Raw genomic sequence first — 19193 nt, 5'->3', positions numbered from 1 at the left:
GTTCATCTCTCTCTGGCTGCATAAGCAGTCGCCTGTCTGGGCCTCGCGAGGGCTCGTGCTCTCTTGACCGGCTGCATCTTGCTCGACGTTTCTCGTTCCGCCCCTGGCGCTTGCGGTTCCCTCTGCCTGAGTTGCCATCGCCCTGAGTTAGCCTCTCCCCGCACCCTGGTGGCTGTGGGGGTCTCACTGTCCTCAGCTTTAGCATCATTAGCTGAACACGCAGTGAAAACGGTTTGTGCTCCAGGCGTGCTCGTTGTTATTTGGGAGATGGGGGAAGACCGTTAAGTTCAAATACCCAATTTGGGAAGAAGAATGAGCTCATAAGATGAGCAGCCTCCGTGAAAGGCGTGTAGGCGCCCTGGGCCGGGCGGACCCTTCACCCTGATTTTTGACCCAGAAGTTGTTGGGACTTTGGAAGGGAACATTTTTCTCACTAATCATCCAATCTCTTAGATTAGAAAAACATTCCAAAGTCTTTCTCTGAGTATTTATTATCTATGAAATTATCTGAATCTACTCTTATTATCTGAGTAGAAAAATGCTGTTACATTCTTTCGTGTGTCCAAGCCTTATTCATGAGAAAATCCTTTCTCTATATTACATTATGTTTCTTAATTTTTTTTTTTAAACAGCGTTTGAAAATCTGTATAGATTATTTCCATTGTTTTCTCTTGTTACTGCTGGCTTTAAAATAATTAAAGATATGTTCAGACCCTGCTTAAAAACCCCCGGACCACTGTCAGATACGAACTCAAGCTTGTTTGAATGTTACAGATATAAATTTGGAGCAGTCCCTGTAAGTTAAGCAAAAAGTATAGAAACCACAACAAAGGTATGAGTCACTTGTTTAATATACAAAGTCTTTCACAGATAATTATTTTCTTTTTCTTAATTTGTCTTAGTACACATTATTCACAAAACAGTCAATTGTTAATGCAAGAGAATTGGGTAAAACCAAAAAAAGTACAAATGCTCAACCTCAAAAATTGCACACAGTTAAAATGTATCCTTGTTTGTTTTGATGCAATATCCAATTTCAAAATGGGCTTTCTTCAGACGTGGACGAAACACCGCGCAGCCCAAAATGACAGTACATCCTCTCGACTGTATTGATATGTAAAATAGCACCTTTGGGCTGCCTTAAGAAAAGAAAAAAGGTTTTCATCTTTCTTAATTAAAGTGTAAGTCCTACACAGTCAGTATATAACAACTACACTAATGATGATGATAAGTTTTAAGAGCTCTACTTTGTTCCACGATATTCATTGGCCAGGCAAGGCAAGGCAAGACTATGTCAAGCAGATGGAATGATCTTCCTCACCTCTCCCCAAGGACGGATATGACAATCTGTGATGTCGTTGCCCTAATAAGGAGCTAATTTTCCAAAGAGTAGCTGTTTTAGGGGTGCGTCACAAAACAAATGTAACTATGAGGCCACCTCACTGGGACAGGAATCACATGTAACAGCAGCTCAGGGAGACTTTTAATTCTGGGGCGTTTTGAAAGCCTCCTTCAATACATACCTGTCTTCCTTCAGTTTCTCCATTGCTGTATCGTAGGTCGATGGGATCCTTTTTGTTTTGATTTTTTTTTTTTCATTTTTGTTTTGTTTGTGTTTATACTTAAGCTTCATTGCTTTTGGGGCTTCACTTAAAAAAAAAAAACCTTTGTGTTTCATTCTTTTACCATTTAATCTTTAATTCTATACAATAAAAGTGACAGTTCTTTAAAAAATGAACAACATAACTGCTGCGGTGTACGGTACTGATAAAACCCCAGAATCGAGATCATAAAAAAGCCAAAGTTTTTAACAGAACTGTAGTTCATTCTTCAGTTTCAGTCCTTTGTTTCAATCCATTTTACTTCCTAAGTGAGCAGGTAAACATGCTTCAGGAAAGTCATTCTTTCTTTTTGAAAGGTATATCCAGTCCACAAAAAGTATTGTCACAAAGCAAATCCTTTAACCGAAAAGGCAAATGTACTGGTGCCACACAGAATATAAGAAGAAAATAACCTTAGGTTTTAAGTGCACGTAATACTTTAAATTAAACCATAAAGAGCCATTGCCGGACAACTTCTTAAAAGATTTGCATTCAGGAGTTCAGGGTTTAAAAAGGTCAAAAGAATAGCGGAATAAAACGTTGACTTTTAACCTGCTAGGGAGCTATGTTATTTTCTCATTTCAAGAAAGTCAGCCTATACAAGTGCACTTTGAGAATGGTTTTAAAACAGTATGTCATCTTTTATTGATAATACAGTAATGCTCACCTTTACTTTTCATTTTAGAAATGTTTTCTTAGTGTTTTCTTAGTCCTAATAAATGAGGCCTGTTTTAGCTAATCGTGAAATGAGCTATACAGTTATCTTGCTTAGGTTTGTACAGAATTTAAACAGTATTTTTGGTAGGAATTAGGGTAAAGAATCCTTTTCCTTCCAGAGCAAACAAAAGAGAAATCAACATTTTTTTTTTTTTACTAGTGACTAGATAATTTGCCCCTCAGGAATATTTGTCAACAGCATGTTGCCATTGCTAAACCAATGGAAAAATGGATTAGTAGAAAGCCTAGGAAAATGAACAGATAAATCGAATCAAGGGTAAATCCCTTGGGGGAGGTGGCATGTCAGTTTGTTTAAAGTTCATGTTTTTGATTATACCACTTACGTCCTTCTCTGCACAGAAATTTTGATCCAGTTAGTTACCTTTAGAAAAACGTTGTTTTCCCTGTGCCTTTATCGTCCCTACACTAAGTTTTAAGAAAGATGAATGTTCAACCTTCTGTTTCCTGACTGACGGGAAACCTCCATGTGTTTCTCATGCACATACTTGAACACACACACACACACGCCACGCACACAGAGAATTGACATTATTTCCCTTTATTTCGAGGACTCGGGATCATTTGGACTCTGTGTCATCCACTGCTAACTAACATCCATGTCATCTTTCTCCTCGTTAAAAGGCTATTTCTTTTTTCCCTTTTCCTATGATGCTCTGACAAACAAGCACATGGATAATGACAAAGTGCATCGATGTGAGACCCAGACTTGTGCGATGCAATACCCATGCTTTGGTTCGTATGGCCATCACGGTCGCCTGTTCACAATAATAAATATGACAGCTAACAAAAATAAAACACTTTTTTTTTTTTTTTTAATGTAAGACATCTTTCTTTGACAGGCCACTATATCTATAATCATTAATATAGCTCACTGCAATATCATTCACGCCTCGGTTTTACATGAATATGCAAAGGACACAATAATCAACCGAACTGTCAAATCTAAACAACTCAATTTATGACTAATCACAGAACCTGTGGAATATGTTTGCTCCCCAGCTGAGCAAGGGAAATACTGTCAGCTTTTAAAAATAGAGTCTCAGTGCTTGACTACTCATCTGTCAAGTTGACACCTCACGTGGATTTTTTAAAGAAGCCTTACACATTCGACTTAATCACAGAAATAGTTTTGATTTTCCCTATCGTAAGTGCTTCGTTGTAGCAAACAAGTTAATTTCGGGACTTTGCCACAGGCAGATTGTTTTACCTTTCTATGCGTTCGTTTTTTCAACCTTTAGTGAAATAGTAACTCCATCTGACTCCTCAACCAGGATATTTACTTTGACTGATGTAGTGCTTCGTAAAATTATAACATTTGGGGGACTTTGAATAAAAGGATGAATTAGCCGCTGTTTTGAAATACTCAACTGTTACATGAAGCAGAGGGTCTGTCCCTAATTTTAGGGTTGTGTCACCCAATATGGTTAATTCCAATTGAGATATGCTGTACGGATAAAGTACCTAGTGGCTTTTGAAGACTTAGTCATAAAAAAAAAGATGTAAAATATTTCAATTTTTAATATTGATGACATATTGAAATAACTTGGATATATCATGTTAAATACAATGTAATACCAAAATTAATTTCACCTGTTTATTTTTACTTTTTCTAATGGGGCTACTACAAATTTAAAATTTACATATGTGGCCTGAATGAAATTTAGCTCACGTTATATTTCTGTTAGACAACACTGTTTTAGAGGGTCTAGATGAAATATGGGACCTGATAATTGATTACAACTTCTGTGTGTATTTACCAGAGCTAATTAACCTCAAAAAAATCTCTGAAAATATTTTTCTCATGATTTAAACATAATTCCAAATATCGATAGCTTCAAATGTGTACTGCCATCTATTTTAAAAACATGCATCTGTCAAAACAACTGGACTCCACCATAGCCATAAAAATCTGTTGTCTGTCAAAGTGACTATCAAAAGATGCATCCTCCAAGTGTGCTTCTGATGTGCCTTAGGGCTAATGCGGACAATTTCAAGCTTAAAAACAAATGTGTTTGTTATTTCCAGATGAGATAGTTAACATGACGAGGCCCTAGAAGAAATACACATTGCAATTCAAGTCTGTATTCTTAAACTTTCCCTGCTACCCGAAGAAGATCGTGTGTCCATTGTCGTCTGACGGTGAACATTGCCTAAAAGTATTCCTTCCTCCAGGGCTTTTTAATTGTTTTAGAAATTACTCTTTAGCAAGCTGTTCACATCTCCATCTCACATTTTAGACTCTGCTTCAGGGGATCCTGGTCATCCGACGTCCTTTCCTCCTCTCCTTTTTGAGTCAAGTAAGGAAAAACCAGTCCGGAAGGAGGAAGGGGAGAACATAGAGCAAGTGATTAATTCGGGATCCCTTCTGACGTTTGTAGTGGCTGAGGGCTGGAGAGATTCTTCCGTGGGGAACCTCCCACCTGTCTCCCCGTCACACCGGTATACCTTCAGGGGGGCCGCCTTCCGCAGGCGGCAGTGAATTCGGACCCGTCTGTAATACAGGCACTACCACAGCGTCCTTGCTGTCCGTGTTTATGCTGCACGAGAAGTTCTTCTCCTGCTTTTTGGCAGCGTCTGGGCAGTTCTGCACGAAGATCACACGGTTGTAGGCCTTCAGCCTGCGCCACAGCTGAACGTAGGCTTTGCACTGTACGTACATGAAGACGAGGCCGCCTGTGAAGCCGATGGCCACCACAACCAGTTTTGTCCAAAATGGCCATTCGAGGATGCCTTAGAAATAGAAAAGAGAGAACGCTATCACAAGTTGTTGTCAGTGGATTTGGTATTTTTTTTTTTTTTTCCTACGGCTCCTTCGAAAGGCCACGCCTGCCTGCTAAATTTTCGGGTAAGACTTATAACCTGAATTGCTTAATTGCTTTCAGATATTTGAAAGGTACTTTTAACACTGTATATGAAGAAATCCTCTTACCTACCACTGTGATGACTTCTCTTATTTCTCCTTCTAGGATCAAGTACCCTCTGTGATTATCAGATAACTACGTTTGACTTTTGAGACTTCGACATTTACTCCTTGTAGCTAAGTCGTTAAGGAAGGATAATGAACATACTAAGTGAAAGAATCAGAATTTAAAATCCTTGTAAGAAGGCAGACTAATAGATACATATATAGGATTGTATATACAGGTCTCCGTACCACACTCATTCCCTATAAAAATAAAAATTTTTGAAAATGAGAAAGTGGCTACCACATCTCAGCAGAGGAGCAAATTTCTGAGTACAGACATGCATGTGATTTAGGATTTTAGTCATATGAAATTTGTTCCGTAAATTTTATATTTTGTTACCGAGAACCAACACTTTATTTTTTCTCCCCAATATAGCCAGAATAGTATCATTTAAACATGCAATCGATATAAAGACGATGAACGTGCAAGAGATAGCATCCCTTAAAAATGGAGGTGATAGTAAGTTTCGCCTCAAAGTGGTTCGTATGGATTAAATGAATTAATAGCTCTGGACACAGAAAGGGCTATAAAAACGTAAATTGTTATTGTTGCCTCCTGAGAGATTTAAAAGCTGCACATCTTTGGCTGATTGAGATGCAGATTGATAGCGACACTCTTGAGCCTACAGGGAAGATCTTTCTAACTTCGTTGGGCTTCGGCCTTTGGAGGTCGCACCTGGACTCCAGGCAATGGCTACCTCAGGCATCTAGGTGAGTGGACAGTCGGGTTAGCTGCTCACCAGGCCTCAGCACTACACCGCCTCACCTGCTTCCCTAGGCATCCCTTGCGATTGTAATTCCTTTCATGAGGAAAAGCTCAGAAATGTCACCAAAAATGAATTATAAAAGGTCCTGAAATGCTTAAGCGGCTACTGTGTACTGAATTTTCTAAGAAGCATTTATGCCAAACTTTAAGACCATGAGGGCAGTGGCTTGTAAGCTAGGATGTATCTACTGGCCCCTTTCGGACTCATTTACATTGTTTCTCTGAAAATATGTTTCCTGGGTGATAGAATAGGGTCCCCTCCCTCTCTGCCTGAGGCACACATTCCGAATCTCCTGTGACATCTGGCCTCTCCGTTTTCTCTTTAGTCAAACGGGGTAAAGCACGAGCTCGCAGGCTGGTGTGTGTAGTTGGCTGCAGAGGTGGCAAATTACTTATTTCTTCCCCTTTAAAACAGTGATCTTTAAGGTCTCTTCCAGCTTTTAAATTCGAATTCTCCCAGTATTCTGCATCTGTTAGGTAGCAAATCACGTGTCGGGAGGCACCTGGGGTATGTCTAAAAAGCCTTTCTAAATCCCCAGACGAGGGAAGAGAACCTGCCTCCTTGAACTGCGACAGGGACCATGTAGAGCTATAAAAAGCATCTCATTGGTAATTTGGGATATTTCCGGCTAGGTGCTTAGGTTATAGTTACAAATCGTATTCGCTTACAGGTCTGTGTCGGGTAGGACTGGGAGGCGGTTTTCTCCTGTTGTATTGGTTGCTTCTCTACAGTTGTATACATTATTTTTAAAAGCTCACATCCTCATTACCTTTTCCTTAACTTCTGTAAATGGTAACATTCACTGTGACTAAAACACCTTATGATAAATGTGCGGTATTATGTAAATGCTGTTTTATCCGATGCGAGGTCAAGTTCATGGTGTCTTTGAAAAACGAAGCATAACTTAGTTTTACAAATGAAAACACTGAGTTTCAGAGTGATGAATTATTTTATTCAAGATAACTAGAGCGTGACCGAGGCAGAACTAGAATCCAGGCCTTCTGACAACAAGCCTAAGTCCATGTTTATCATATTTAGATTGTTAACAATAACGGCCCATGTAATGACTTTTAAAAACGGTCTAAACAATGATGCAGAAGAGGAAAACATTATATAGATTGCAGGGAAGTGATTTTTAACATATCCTGTAAGTAGATGTTAACAACCAACGAGCTGTGTAGCCACAATAAAGTGCTGGACGTGGCCATGGCCAGCAACCACTTCTGAGCCTTAACTCATACCAAGTGCTCCCTGAGTGATGAACTCGGCCCTTGCCCTGGAGATGCCGAGAGTCTTACAAGTGAGTCAGGCATGACAGAAACGAATCAGTCCGTCATGCCAGTCCCTTGAGGTGTCAACACTTCGGTAATCCTGGAGCAATATAGACAGCTACAATCTCTTTAACGGGTAGTATAAAATTATTGCTGTTTTTCTTAGTCTGTAGTTTTGAGTTTTGTTTTCAACACACAAGGAGTAAACTGGAGCATTCTTCTAGAATATGTAAAGATAAGGCAGGAAGAGCAATTGTCCCCCCAGAGTAGAACTGGCAACATGGGTAATTCAGGATGATAAAGTTTCAAGTACTGTGTATTTAAATTTTTTTTTTTTTAATTGCAGGTGACAGAAAGCACGAGGTGAGAGAGCTAGCTGGGGCATCAGGCGTATTTAATTTAAAAGAATAACCATTTAAAAACATGAAGGATTTTATTTTTCCTTCCAGGATTGTTATTACAGTTCAGAAGATTTTGCTGTTTTATATTCAACCTCAATTCCGCTTGAAGAAGGACAATTTGTTCCTCTTCGAATATTTTTGAAGGTTTCCAAGATAGATTTAAAATATTTTGACTTTTAAATTATGCAGTTAAAAAAAAAAAAAACTTTGAAAGTAAATTCAAGATCAGGGCTCACAGTCCAACGTCAAAGGAAGAAGAAAAAAATAACGCATACGAACGGCCACTCTACCTTAACATATACTTTGTATACTTTGGGAAGTCAGGTTTTAAACACAATTTGCACGTAAGTAGGGACGACTTCCTTTACGAAAGTCACTGTGGTTTCCTTTTGAGATTACATGCCTGCCATCCCACCAGCAAGCGATTGCTTCTCGATGTTCATCTTGCTTCCTAATTCAAAAGCTCTGAACGTTAAAAATGAGTTAATTATTTTTCATTTGCTTTTAAGAAACTGAAAATAATTCTTAAAAGTATATACTAGAAAGCTGCCCCTTGACTGTGTGTGTGTGTGTGTGTGTGTATGTGTGTGTGCGTGTGCCGACCTTTAATGATCATCCAGGCGGACGATAATGGTGGACAAGCTCGAGTGCGAGGTATTTACACTTCATTGTCCCTTTTACAACACCGACTGGGCCACTTTCCAGGACCCACACACCAGGGATGTGCCCAGCACCAGGGATGCCCGGGTGAGCAAGGCAGCCACGGCCCGGCCTGCTCGGAGCTCAGGAGGTAGTGGCGAGGGCCGCATTTCAAGAACTGCTGTGGTCAGAACAATTATTCTAGTTTAGGGAGCTGAGCTGGGTTTCCCAGAGGGAGCGAAGCTTAGGGTGCACTGCAGAGTCTGGGGGTTCAGGGAGCGGTGTGAGAGTGTGTGAGTGTTTCAGTGAGTGCGGGGGTGGACAGGAGAAGCCGGGGGGAAACGTTTCGTGTAGAGAGAAAAGCTGAGCGAGGGTCCAGAAGTCGTCGTGGGGGGCTGACGGATGTTAGGCAGAATTGGCCACCGCTAGGTCGCGGGGGTGGGGCAGGCGGTCCCGTGAAAGAGTTCGGGTGTAATTTTAGAGTAATGGCTTAATTAGGGAAAGGAGGTGATCAGATTTGTATTTCGTAAATTTGCGGAGGGCACATGATTCAGCATGGGCTGAAATTGGGCAAAACTAGAGCCAGGCTAGTTACAAAGCTGCTGCGGGTTTCAAGTCACAGGCGCGACAGTTTGCACAGGGCCGTGGGCAGCGGGGAAGGACAGAAACGGACAGATTTACGGCAGAAGCGAGGGCGAGGAAGGAGGTGGACGGAAGGGGACCTGGCCTGTGTTAGCAGTGCCTCCCCACGGGCGTTAGAGGGTCAGCGGTAGCGGATGGTGAGTTCGGGCGCGCCGAGTTTGGTGCCAGGAAGACCTTTACATGGAGACATCCAGGAGATGGGTAGATGCATGATCGGAGTGCAATATGAGCTGTGGATAAATGTTTTTTGTTTTTTTTGGGGGGGGGAAGGAGGGTTGTTATCGGCATAGAAATGACAACTGGAGACAAGGATATCCACGGGGACCAGAGATTGATCAGGCAGAGTGAGATGAATGGGACGAAACATGGGGCCCTGGGTTTCCTGGGTTCTGGAGAGACGCTGGTGGCTGCAGTCGAGATGGTCAGGTTCACAGTGGAGTAAATGACCATATGCACTCGCCTGTCTCAGAAGTGGCACCGGATGAGCGAACGTGTGAGAGGAGGCCTCACCTGTCTGCACATGGACGCCGTGAGGTCGCCGCTGCCCGTCGTGTCTGGCAGGGGGGCCCTTAAATCTTTTTCCCCCCCGCACACGTGGCTAAAGGAGAGCAGAACGAGCCCTGCAGGCTCGTGGAGCCAGACCCAGTCAGGAGGACCCCGGGGCGAGGCCAAGTCATGATGCTGCCTGGACTCCAAGTGACACAGCTACGCATATTAAGTGTCCGCTCGCGCCGTGCGCTCGTGCGCTGGGTGCAGTTGGGTGGGGACCGTGGCGGGGCCTCTTCCCCGCACACACACTGTCACCTTGTTTCTGTCACCCGTCCCGTTACGTGGCTTGGGCCAGTGCCCGCAAATACAGGGCACGTGGATTTTATTTTGAAAGCTCCTCCCCTCTAGGAAATGATTGAATCGGTATCTAATAGGCATGTTTGAATCCAGCATCTCAGGAAGAACGCATAATCTAGTTGTAAACCATGTCATTTGCTAGAAGTTACATGAAAATGAGTTCAGAATGAACCGAAAAACAAACAAAATTCCACCCTACCTGTTTTCTCTAGCGACAGAGCTTTCGTGCTCTTTCGGAGGAGGCCAGTGGGATCTGTAACTCCGCCGCCCGCGCATCCGCCGCCCGCAACACGCGCACTTCAACCGCACAAGCCGTGGCCCGTGCGCACTGCTGCCCCCATGAGGGCACGCGTGAGAATGCAACTCCCCGTCTGCTTTCACGAATCTCCCCAAATACAGAAATAACCAAGCCTTCCTTTTTAAAATTCTTTTACTTTTTCCTTCTTTTCTTTATTTCTTCTTATTACTTTCCTTCTTTCATCTTTTTCTTTTTTATTTTTTTTAGGAAAGCACAAAGACATGTTCCTAACACCACAAACTGACAGGTATCATCTGAACAATCTCTCCTTTGAAACTCACCAGGGGTTTAAGATTGCCCCCTTCCCCTCCACCAAGGGGTGCGTGGAGGTGGGTTTAGGAGAACGTTTCTCACTGCTTTACTAGCTATGATTTAGGCTGTACGCTCAAGCTGTTAGAGCCTGATTAAAAACAGGGCTGGGTACCTTCAGGAGTGAAGATAATCTATTTCAAATGACCTATCCATTTGAAATATTAGAATATGCCTTAATGATTTTTAAACACCTTGCTTTGGCAAACTCGATACCAACCTTCACAACCAAACTCAGCACATTTAAAATATCAAACCGCAGTGTTAATCCGCTCTGTCAAATGATATAGTATTAATTAATAAGCTACGACATTCTTTACTAGACTTTCACCTTATTCATGTTTTCAGAGAAGCATGACTATGTAAGTAAGGAAAATGAAAATCTGATTCTTCTTCGGCTCCCGAAAAGCCTGGAGTGGTGAATGACATTTATAGATTTCTTCCGACTCAGGTTTACATGGACCTGACCATCTCCCATCTCAGCTTGGGACCCCGTGCATGATCCGATTAATAATCCATAGCGCAGCTGGGGAAGACTCAATTGCTAGTAGTTGTTTTTGCTAGGGCACCACACACGAAGACCTGCACCTGAGCAGTGGCTTTCCCGCCCAGCTCTGGGGACCGTCGCAGAATCCAAAAGAGAGAGAAAAAACGTGCACTTACCATTATCATTGCCTTGTCTGATTTCCTCTGCGGTGCGATCTATTAATACATACAAAGACCAAACCACACAGGTGATCGCGATGACGTGGAACGTGACTGAGCAGAATATCTTCCTTCTCTCACTAGAGGTCATCTGTAGTTTCTCCCACTGCGATTAAAAACGAATCACACACAACTGAATGTCTAACCAGGACATTTTGGCCCCCGTTTAAATCTCAGACACGGGAAAAACGTTAAGTATTTGCAATTTCAGATGACACTATAACATTCGAATATAAGTCCTCACGTTTAGGAGGAAATGAACCATAACCTGTGTAGCCATATAACTGAAATAAATGTATTAAGGTGAAAACAAATTTTTTTTTTCTATTTCCAAGCGTGTTATATCATTTCTGTTTCGCTAGCCTGTATGTGGTTAGTTACCTTATCTGTAACATGAATGGGATAGTTTTAATACTGTACAATTTTTAGAAAACATTTCCTTTCAGGTTTCTGCATTTCACTTCTCTGTGGTACTGGGTTATAAACAGTCAGAAGGAATCTCAGTTTGGACTAATACATAGCCTGATACAGTGTCGCATTCTTGAACGTGTCACGCTAACAAAGTATTTGAATGGCCGGATGACGTCTGTGAGAGAGAACGTTGACATGGGTTTGCATCTCTTCTCCTAGGAAACACATTCATCTGGGCAATGGGAGATAATCAGCTGAGACCCCTCTCAGTGCCGTCTTGATTTACTGCTGCTACTACTATCTCAACTATTGTCCCTTAGTCACATTCTCCGGGAGGTGAGGGCTGCTCCCCCAAGTCAGAGAGGAAGAGGGCCACCGTTTTTATAGCCCTACATTAAGGTTTAATCGAGGGAGCGTGTTCATTATTAACGTCGAAGAAATCGACTCCCAAACGAAATCGACTCCCAAATGAAATCTTATTGCTTTGACACCTAGAGTATCATTTCGTTTCTGTGTTAAGAACCGTCTTTATTTTTCTTTGTGAATGTCGATAGCAAAATCAGATCGGTGTGACCTAATGAGAGGCGAACCGATGTGCCGAGCTTTCCATAATCCGTGATTCTTTACATTCTTTACTTATTTTGCACTTCTTCCCCACCCCACCCCCCACATATCATTCCAAGCATGACTCAGTTGAAAACAAGTGGGCACGCATCAGGCTCCATAAAATACTGGCTCTTTCATGGGTGAAGTCGTTTAATCTCTCCAGGCCCACTTGCTTCAGCCTAAGGTGCAAATTGTGGCAGAGGCTGTGACAGAGAGGTTTGGGAAGAAGATGCCACTCCTTTTTTAAATTTATTATTATTATTTTTTTATGAACAGACTAGTTAATTCTATGAGGGTTCATTGTGGCAGTTGAAAGCTGCTTACAACCTTCCTTGGCAGAAGTGGACATGGGCTGTTTTCCACTCAAGAGATATGAGTGACTATCTAGTGGGACATCGAGTTTTTGACCTACTGACCCAGGAGTTACCCCTTCTTCCTTTCCTTCATTGTCTCTTTGTGCTACCCGGAATTCATAACAGTAAGAGTACCGACAATCATCTTCAAGGAACCTTGAGGAAAAGTCTAGAGAATTGGAGAGACCGTGTCCTGAAGAGCGGCAGCTTACCTCGGGATGCCCATGTATGCGCAAGGAAAATAAAGCCCTTATCTTCATAAAATAAGCCATTATCTTTCAGGACTCTGTTACACACTATCAAACGCGATTCCCGATGACAGAATCAAACGGATACTTCCTAACTCCCCTCCAAGCATGATGGTTAAGATCCTACAATGTCATCTGTAAGAAAGCGCCACCCTTCAAGTCTGATCGTGATGCTCTAGCAATCTTCTTCAACATTTTAGATGCATAAACGTTTTCTTTGCAAACACCATCCATTTCTCTCCTCTTGCGGGTCAGTTATCATGTAGTTTTCCGTAAAAGGTTCTATTAGAACCAAGTAACAATTCACATTTCATCTTGTACTTTCTTTTTCATCAAGCTACATAATATATATTATTCCAAGTAAATAATGGAGAAATCTTAGTAATGTGACCAGGGGTTTTTGTCTAGAGTCTATTTTTAATTAACTGATATTAAATTGAGAAGATTTTAGTATGTGTATCTTGGTTTTAATCGAAATTTCACATCATAACAGTGAAAGATGTCTTTTTAAAATTTTGTTTTGTTATTGATTTATTGTAATGTTAATTTGGATAATCCGTATCATTATAAAATAGAATATTATCATTTGGTAATGCCATTTTGTGATTTAATAACTGTTTCTTGAATTACCTGAATATTCCACATGACCAAATAAAAAGTATAGGATGGTGCAGAAAATACAACTTTACAACTTCGAAGTTCCTAAATGTTCCAAGTAGGTGAAAATACCTCCGGTAACAAAATTTCATACCAAATCAACCCTCAACTGTAAAACTAGCTTTTAAAAAAGCTATTAAAATGGGGTCTTCTTAAACCTAAGGAGCGTATTGATTGATGTGCTGGGTGAAACACATTCTTCAAAATTAATGAGCCTCAAATAGAAAAGTATCAATGAGGGTGATAGGGACGGACCGAATCAAATAAAGACTCTTTCCAGTTCCAGACAATAGGAGCTCTGAAGCTGTCACTTTCTAATCTCAGAATTTTAAAAAGGAATAAAGTGTAAAAAGACCATGAAAATTTCCCACCTTCCTTTATAAATCCTTAAGAGAGACTATTCAGGAACTCACTAGCCGACACACAGGTACATGCAATACCACAGCGCCCCCTGCCGCATGATCACAGTTCTGCATGCAATAGCACAAGGCATCAACGGAGATCTGTATAGTTTATATGAGATTCATCCTTATCCTTGGATTTTCAGGTTTATATACAAAGTTTGAATAAGCCCTGAAAGCCTTCACAGTGAGCAACGCATCGAGAAGGCAGGGATAGAAATCTTATTTTAACAAAGCTGTTACGAAAAAGACTTAGTTTAATCTTTGGGATGCCGAGATTCAGTACCCGCCCACAAAAGATTTTGTGATAGGAAAGTGATCATCTGCCCAGTTTTATACAATAATATGTGTATAATGTTCACTACTGTGACGCTTCTGGGAGGGGGATACTAGAGAGGAGCCTCGTGGGTCCTTACTGTGGCCCCCCGCTCAGCGGCAGCTTCACCTGGTACCTGCGAGAGATGCAAATTCTCACGGTCCACTTTTGGGGTGACTCTCTGCTGGCTGCACCCCGTCCCTGACAGCTCTCTGCCAGTGCAGCAGCCTCACGTTCACTGTGCCACCCACACGGGGCAGGGCCACCACTCTCTTCTTTAGATTATTTAGACCTGAGTCAAATATTCACCCTAAGCCCCTCAATTCTGAGGTGACACATGTCTCTCCAATTGGTCTCAGTGAAGCTGGTGCAAATGCTAAAACAGCAACTCCCTTCCCCAAGGGGCAGAGGAAAACGATGGACCACACACCTGTCACCCGTCACCCAGCTGTTGAGAACTCTTTACTAACTCCCCCAGCTGCCTCTTGTCAGCCTTCAAGTTCATTTACACCTTCAAAACAGGGGATAAGCTACCAGTTTCACAAAATCCTCCTACATAGGTGGTCTTGGACCTTGCTGTAGGCTTTATAATTGCTGGGTCTTTGGTGCTTGTTTTATTGTTCTTGGCCTTCAGTCCCATGTTGAACCCCCCCACCCCCACCCCCACCATCCCCCAGATTGGAAAGAATTGAACAGAACTCTGTTATTCACTTAGAAATATGCTACTGAATATTTCTGAAAAGACTTCCGCATTGGAGTATACATTAATGCAAACATTGTTTCTGTGAAATTTTCCATTCGTTTTAGCTAAATCAAATTGTTCAGGTTTTCTAATTTAAATCACTTGCATTTATACTCCGTCCTAAAATACAAATTCAAAAACGCTGCCTAAAAAGAATGTTTTTCTAATCTTTGTGCCAGTGAAGAATGAAGGCAGTTTATTTGCACAAAATCAAAATACATGAGACAGGAACTGCTTTCCTGAATCCCTTGCCGTTTCTTCCTTGACACAGGTGCACTGCATTGTCCCGTTCTCTTACCCACAAGAACCAGAATTATCTACACAGTGCTAGAGCAAACAAAAACAAATTCCACCAGGTGGCGCCAAGCCCCAACTGTTGCTAATACAAAGACGGATTTTTTTTTTTTTTCCCACGTACAGCAGACCCAGGAGCTCCTAGCCAGCTGGTCAGTCATCAACATAGCAAAATTGCAAAACCACATTTTAACCGTTTAAAATTTTCTGACCCTCCCTTGCTTATCACATTGCGATGGAGTTTTACTGCGCACGAGTAACAATAGTACCCAGAACGGCAAGTCTAGAGTTCATTCCATTCCCTGCATGCTTTAGTAAGATATATTGTGCTAGAGGAGAGTAAATAAACCCAGCAAAAGTAATGGGGCTTACGAAATCGGTGAAGTTCCTGGAGGGCCCATTTACAGGCTGCGAGTTGGGTTTGCTCACCTAGGTCTGGGAAAGTGGTTCTTAAAGAACGGTCCCCAAGACCAGGAGCATCCATGGGCCTCGTTAGTGTTAATTAAACAAGGAGGCCTTTGGGCTGACGTGGCCCTAAAGCCAGCGTGGCCTATGTAAGCAAACTCAGCTCTAAAACTGTAAATTCCTCCAGGTCTGGACATGGAAACCTAAAGGTCACCAATCACGAGCAGCCAACTGGGCTTGAAGCTGTAGCCATCATACAATTTCCTTGCTTTGCTTCTGCGCTTTCTCCAACGACTCCCATCTCGCTCTGGTGGGTGGAGCCCTCCTAACCGCTTCCGGTTTGGCACTGTCTGGGTTCCAACGAAATATTGATCCAATAAACTCTTAAACAATTTAATATGCCTTAGTTTCTCTTTCAATAAGAGTGTGATTATTTTGGGCCCCACATCAGACTTGCTGAGTCAGAAACTCTGGTGGCCAGGCCGTGCAATCTGCATTTTAACTAGCCCTCAGCTGATTCTGAGGCGACCACCTGCCTCATGAATGATGCTTGGCAGAGTTGTATGTGGACATCAATGGAGTCTGTATTAGAAGTAGCATTTGTCACTTCCTGACATAAACTAAGCAGCAGTCCAGGGAAGGAAAGTCAACGAACCAGTTTGATTACCCAGCTGTGATGTTAATATTTCAGGTTGAATGAAAAAAAAAAAAAAATCACAGACTTGGTGAATTTGTTTGAAATAAAATAACATCGTTTGGAGTTAGCTCATTAATCACTGAAACAAACTGTTTCGTTTTTTTTAATTCCACTTTTCAAATTAGTGTTTAGGTACATGAAAGCCTATTAAAATCTAATTTTATTAGTTATAATTTTAAATACTCTAGGAGAGAACGGAACAACAGACTCTTAACATTTATGAGGAGTTAACTCCTGAGATCTTAATGAATGCCCAAGTTCACGAATATGCCTATGGCAAATAATTGACCCCTTAAAAGCGAAACAAAAACAAGACTCGCAGATACAGAGAACAGACTGGTGGTGAGTGCCAGAGGGGAGGGGCGTGGGGGCCCAGGCAGGAGTGCTGAAGGCATGAAGAAGCACAAATTGGTAGTTACAGAACAGTCCTGGGGATTTAGAGTACAGCATGGGGTATACAGTCAATATCATTGGTAAAAAAAAAAAAAAAAAAGGAAAACGAAAAAAAGAACCCTGGAAGAAAAAATTGACTTCTTTAGGCTTTTAGTAATAATCGCTACAAACCTGACAGTAGGTAGGAGACAAGGAAACCGGTTAGGATGTAGATTATTGGCAGTTGTGTAAGTTCACTGATGTTAAGGTGCTCACTATGGGACACAAGCCAGAAAGTATACAGGATGCAAACTTGCCTCTCAGCAGAATCACAAATAACCACGTATAGAGAGCTCCCGGCTTTCTTACTAAGAGACAAAACCTCAAATGTTATATCCACAAATGCTCTGTGAGTTTACTATTATCTCCTGGTGTGGGGGGCGGAAATATCTTTTCCCCTATAGTTCTCTCATCCCTTTTTGGTCCACCAATAGTAATTATTTAGCATCTTCCCTGCGTGGGCCAATGCGAAGGGACGTTGGATGATTTCTGGTTGCATGCAGCTCCTGTTTCTCTCGGTAACAGGACAAGAGGAAATTGTCCTGCCCTACAGCAGGCGCTAGGACCTCCATCCAAACAAATCGCAAGCAGGAGCAGTGAGGAATGGGCCGTGTGCCTAGATGACTCTTTAAAGTCTCCAACTGCAATATGAACGTCGGGTTAACCAGTACTGTCTGGGGCAGTTTGATCACATGTTGATTTAGAGTTGGAGGAAATAGTTATTGATACCCAAGTTAGGGCGAAGCTAACAGTGCATATTGGCAGTCTTACTGAAAAATGGTTTCTGAATCTTCCCGCGAAGAGGAGGAATACTTGGGAACCTGAAATCAATGGCTACATTCTGCTACACTCAGACTGTCTCCTTTGGCACTCAGAGCTATTGAAAGATGGGCATTACTTGAACATGGAGGGGGAAAATAATAAAAATTATTCAGTTCTGGGAGTCTTTTATAATTAAAAGTACTTCCCAGCCTGGGCTGTCTAACAGAACGCCCTGGGGATCTGAGTCCCCATATCCACACCCAGGCCTCGCTGAATCTACCGCTGAGGAATAAACAAACCATGCAGTACACAGTGTATTCTGGTCCAAGCTGTACACGAAGGATCTGGGTTCAAATTCTGACTCTGCCACGAAGTATTGTGTAACTGTGGGTGAGCTATTTTAATTTTCTGTCCTCTCGTTTCCTTACCTGTAAAATATAGTACCTACTTTACAGGGTCAAGTTTAGGTGAGTTCATACGTGTAAGTGCAGAACAGTATCAGGCACGTATAAAGAAATGAATGAACGATGATTATAACTGGGATCTTGCGGCATCGAATCCAGTCTGACTTTGGTTGTTTTTAACCTTCATGTCAACAACAGCCCTGAAGGGCAGAGAAAGGGTGAGCTGGGCTTTGTTCATGCAGAATCGAGACAACCAAAGGCCCCATTCCTCATCTATTTTCTGAGTATAAGTAGACTTTTATAAATAATGAACCTCACAGTAGGGAAAAACAGCCCACTTTTGTGAACTATTTTTGCAAAAAGTGTTAGTAGATGAGTTACTGCGCATAGACCTGGTAGACTCATTTAAAAGACTGCACAATTATAGCTTCTTTTCTGTTAGGATTAAAAAATATATATATACACCCAGGTTATGATATATGCTTCAGTAAGTTTTCATTCTTTTTGTCTGAAAATTTCATTCAAAATGTTAACACTTCCCCCCAAAGAAACACTGTGCCGGATGACAGTTTTCACAAAATGTTAAAGAGATTCAAACTTTCGGGATCAACTGAAAGCCCAATGCGAGTGTGTGTGGGCCTGAGTAACTCAGTGCATCAAGGGCGGCTGCTCAGAGAGGTTTGGAAATGTGCCCCAGGCACCTGATCTCTCTTAGTGACTACAAAACCCAAGGAGCTCCTCGAGATTGGATACATGAAAAAAAATGGCTCTTTATCCTCAAAGGTAATTTAACTTGGATCTTCTATACAACTCAGTGTTTGCCTTCCAAAAAAAATATTTTTTAAGGCCAACGATATAATAGTACTTTGCTAAGAGCTCGCATTACTTTACCGTATTTACAATAGTACTTGGAAGAGCCCGGAGCCCGGTTGAGTAGATAAGTAGAGGTGGTAATAATAGGTCAAATTCAACTTACAACAAAAATCCGAGCCTTATTGCAATACCATTTTAAAGCTCTAGGAAAAGGTGCTCTAGGAAAAGGTGCACTTAAAGCAATAGTAGTAAAAATATATTGTGATGATATGCTTGTCACATTAGTTTACGATGGGAGAGATAAGTTAGTAAGAAATGTGGCTCGTTGCTGTTGCAGAGACAGGTGTCAACTACCAAACGAGAAACTGTCCATTGTAAAGATACCGGTGGGATCATAGACCAAGAGACCGGAAGATGTCGCAAAGAACCACGGGGAGCAGGAAGAGCTGGGGAGAGGCAGGGGTCCGGGG

The 19193-nt window shown here is 41.8% G+C and overlaps 1 protein-coding gene and 1 long non-coding RNA gene across 4 annotated transcripts in view; one reads left to right on the top strand and one right to left on the bottom strand.

The window, feature by feature from the left end:
• Positions 1–561: 561 nt before the first annotated feature.
• The window catches only part of MARCHF1 (membrane associated ring-CH-type finger 1), a 65340-nt gene continuing 46708 nt past the window's right edge, over positions 562–19193 (bottom strand). The window contains exons 4-6 of one of the 3 annotated variants that reach the window (XR_004954968.1): positions 11141–11288; positions 5269–5376; positions 4975–5069 (exon numbers count right to left, since the gene is read on the bottom strand). Coding sequence is in view for 2 of the 3 variants with exons in the window: in XM_016154581.2 (XP_016010067.2) it covers positions 4771–5069; positions 11141–11288 (447 nt within the window). In the remaining variant the exon portion in view is untranslated. Of the gene's footprint in view, positions 5070–5124; positions 5377–11140; positions 11289–19193 lie in introns of those variants that run through there. The other 2 variants (XM_016154581.2, XM_036233985.1) reach the window with 2 other exon arrangements.
• LOC118612467 lies at positions 5355–8291 on the top strand. Its single transcript, XR_004954969.1, has 2 exons — positions 5355–6015; positions 7689–8291. It is a non-coding gene; the product is annotated as an uncharacterized LOC118612467 (long non-coding RNA).

The sequence above is a fragment of the Rousettus aegyptiacus genome, unplaced genomic scaffold (genome assembly GCF_014176215.1).
Source record: "Rousettus aegyptiacus isolate mRouAeg1 unplaced genomic scaffold, mRouAeg1.p scaffold_m13_p_16, whole genome shotgun sequence".
Lineage (NCBI taxonomy): Eukaryota > Metazoa > Chordata > Mammalia > Chiroptera > Pteropodidae > Rousettus > Rousettus aegyptiacus.
Note: the sequence above shows the minus strand (reverse complement) of the source record. Positions and strands in the feature narration are given on the sequence as shown.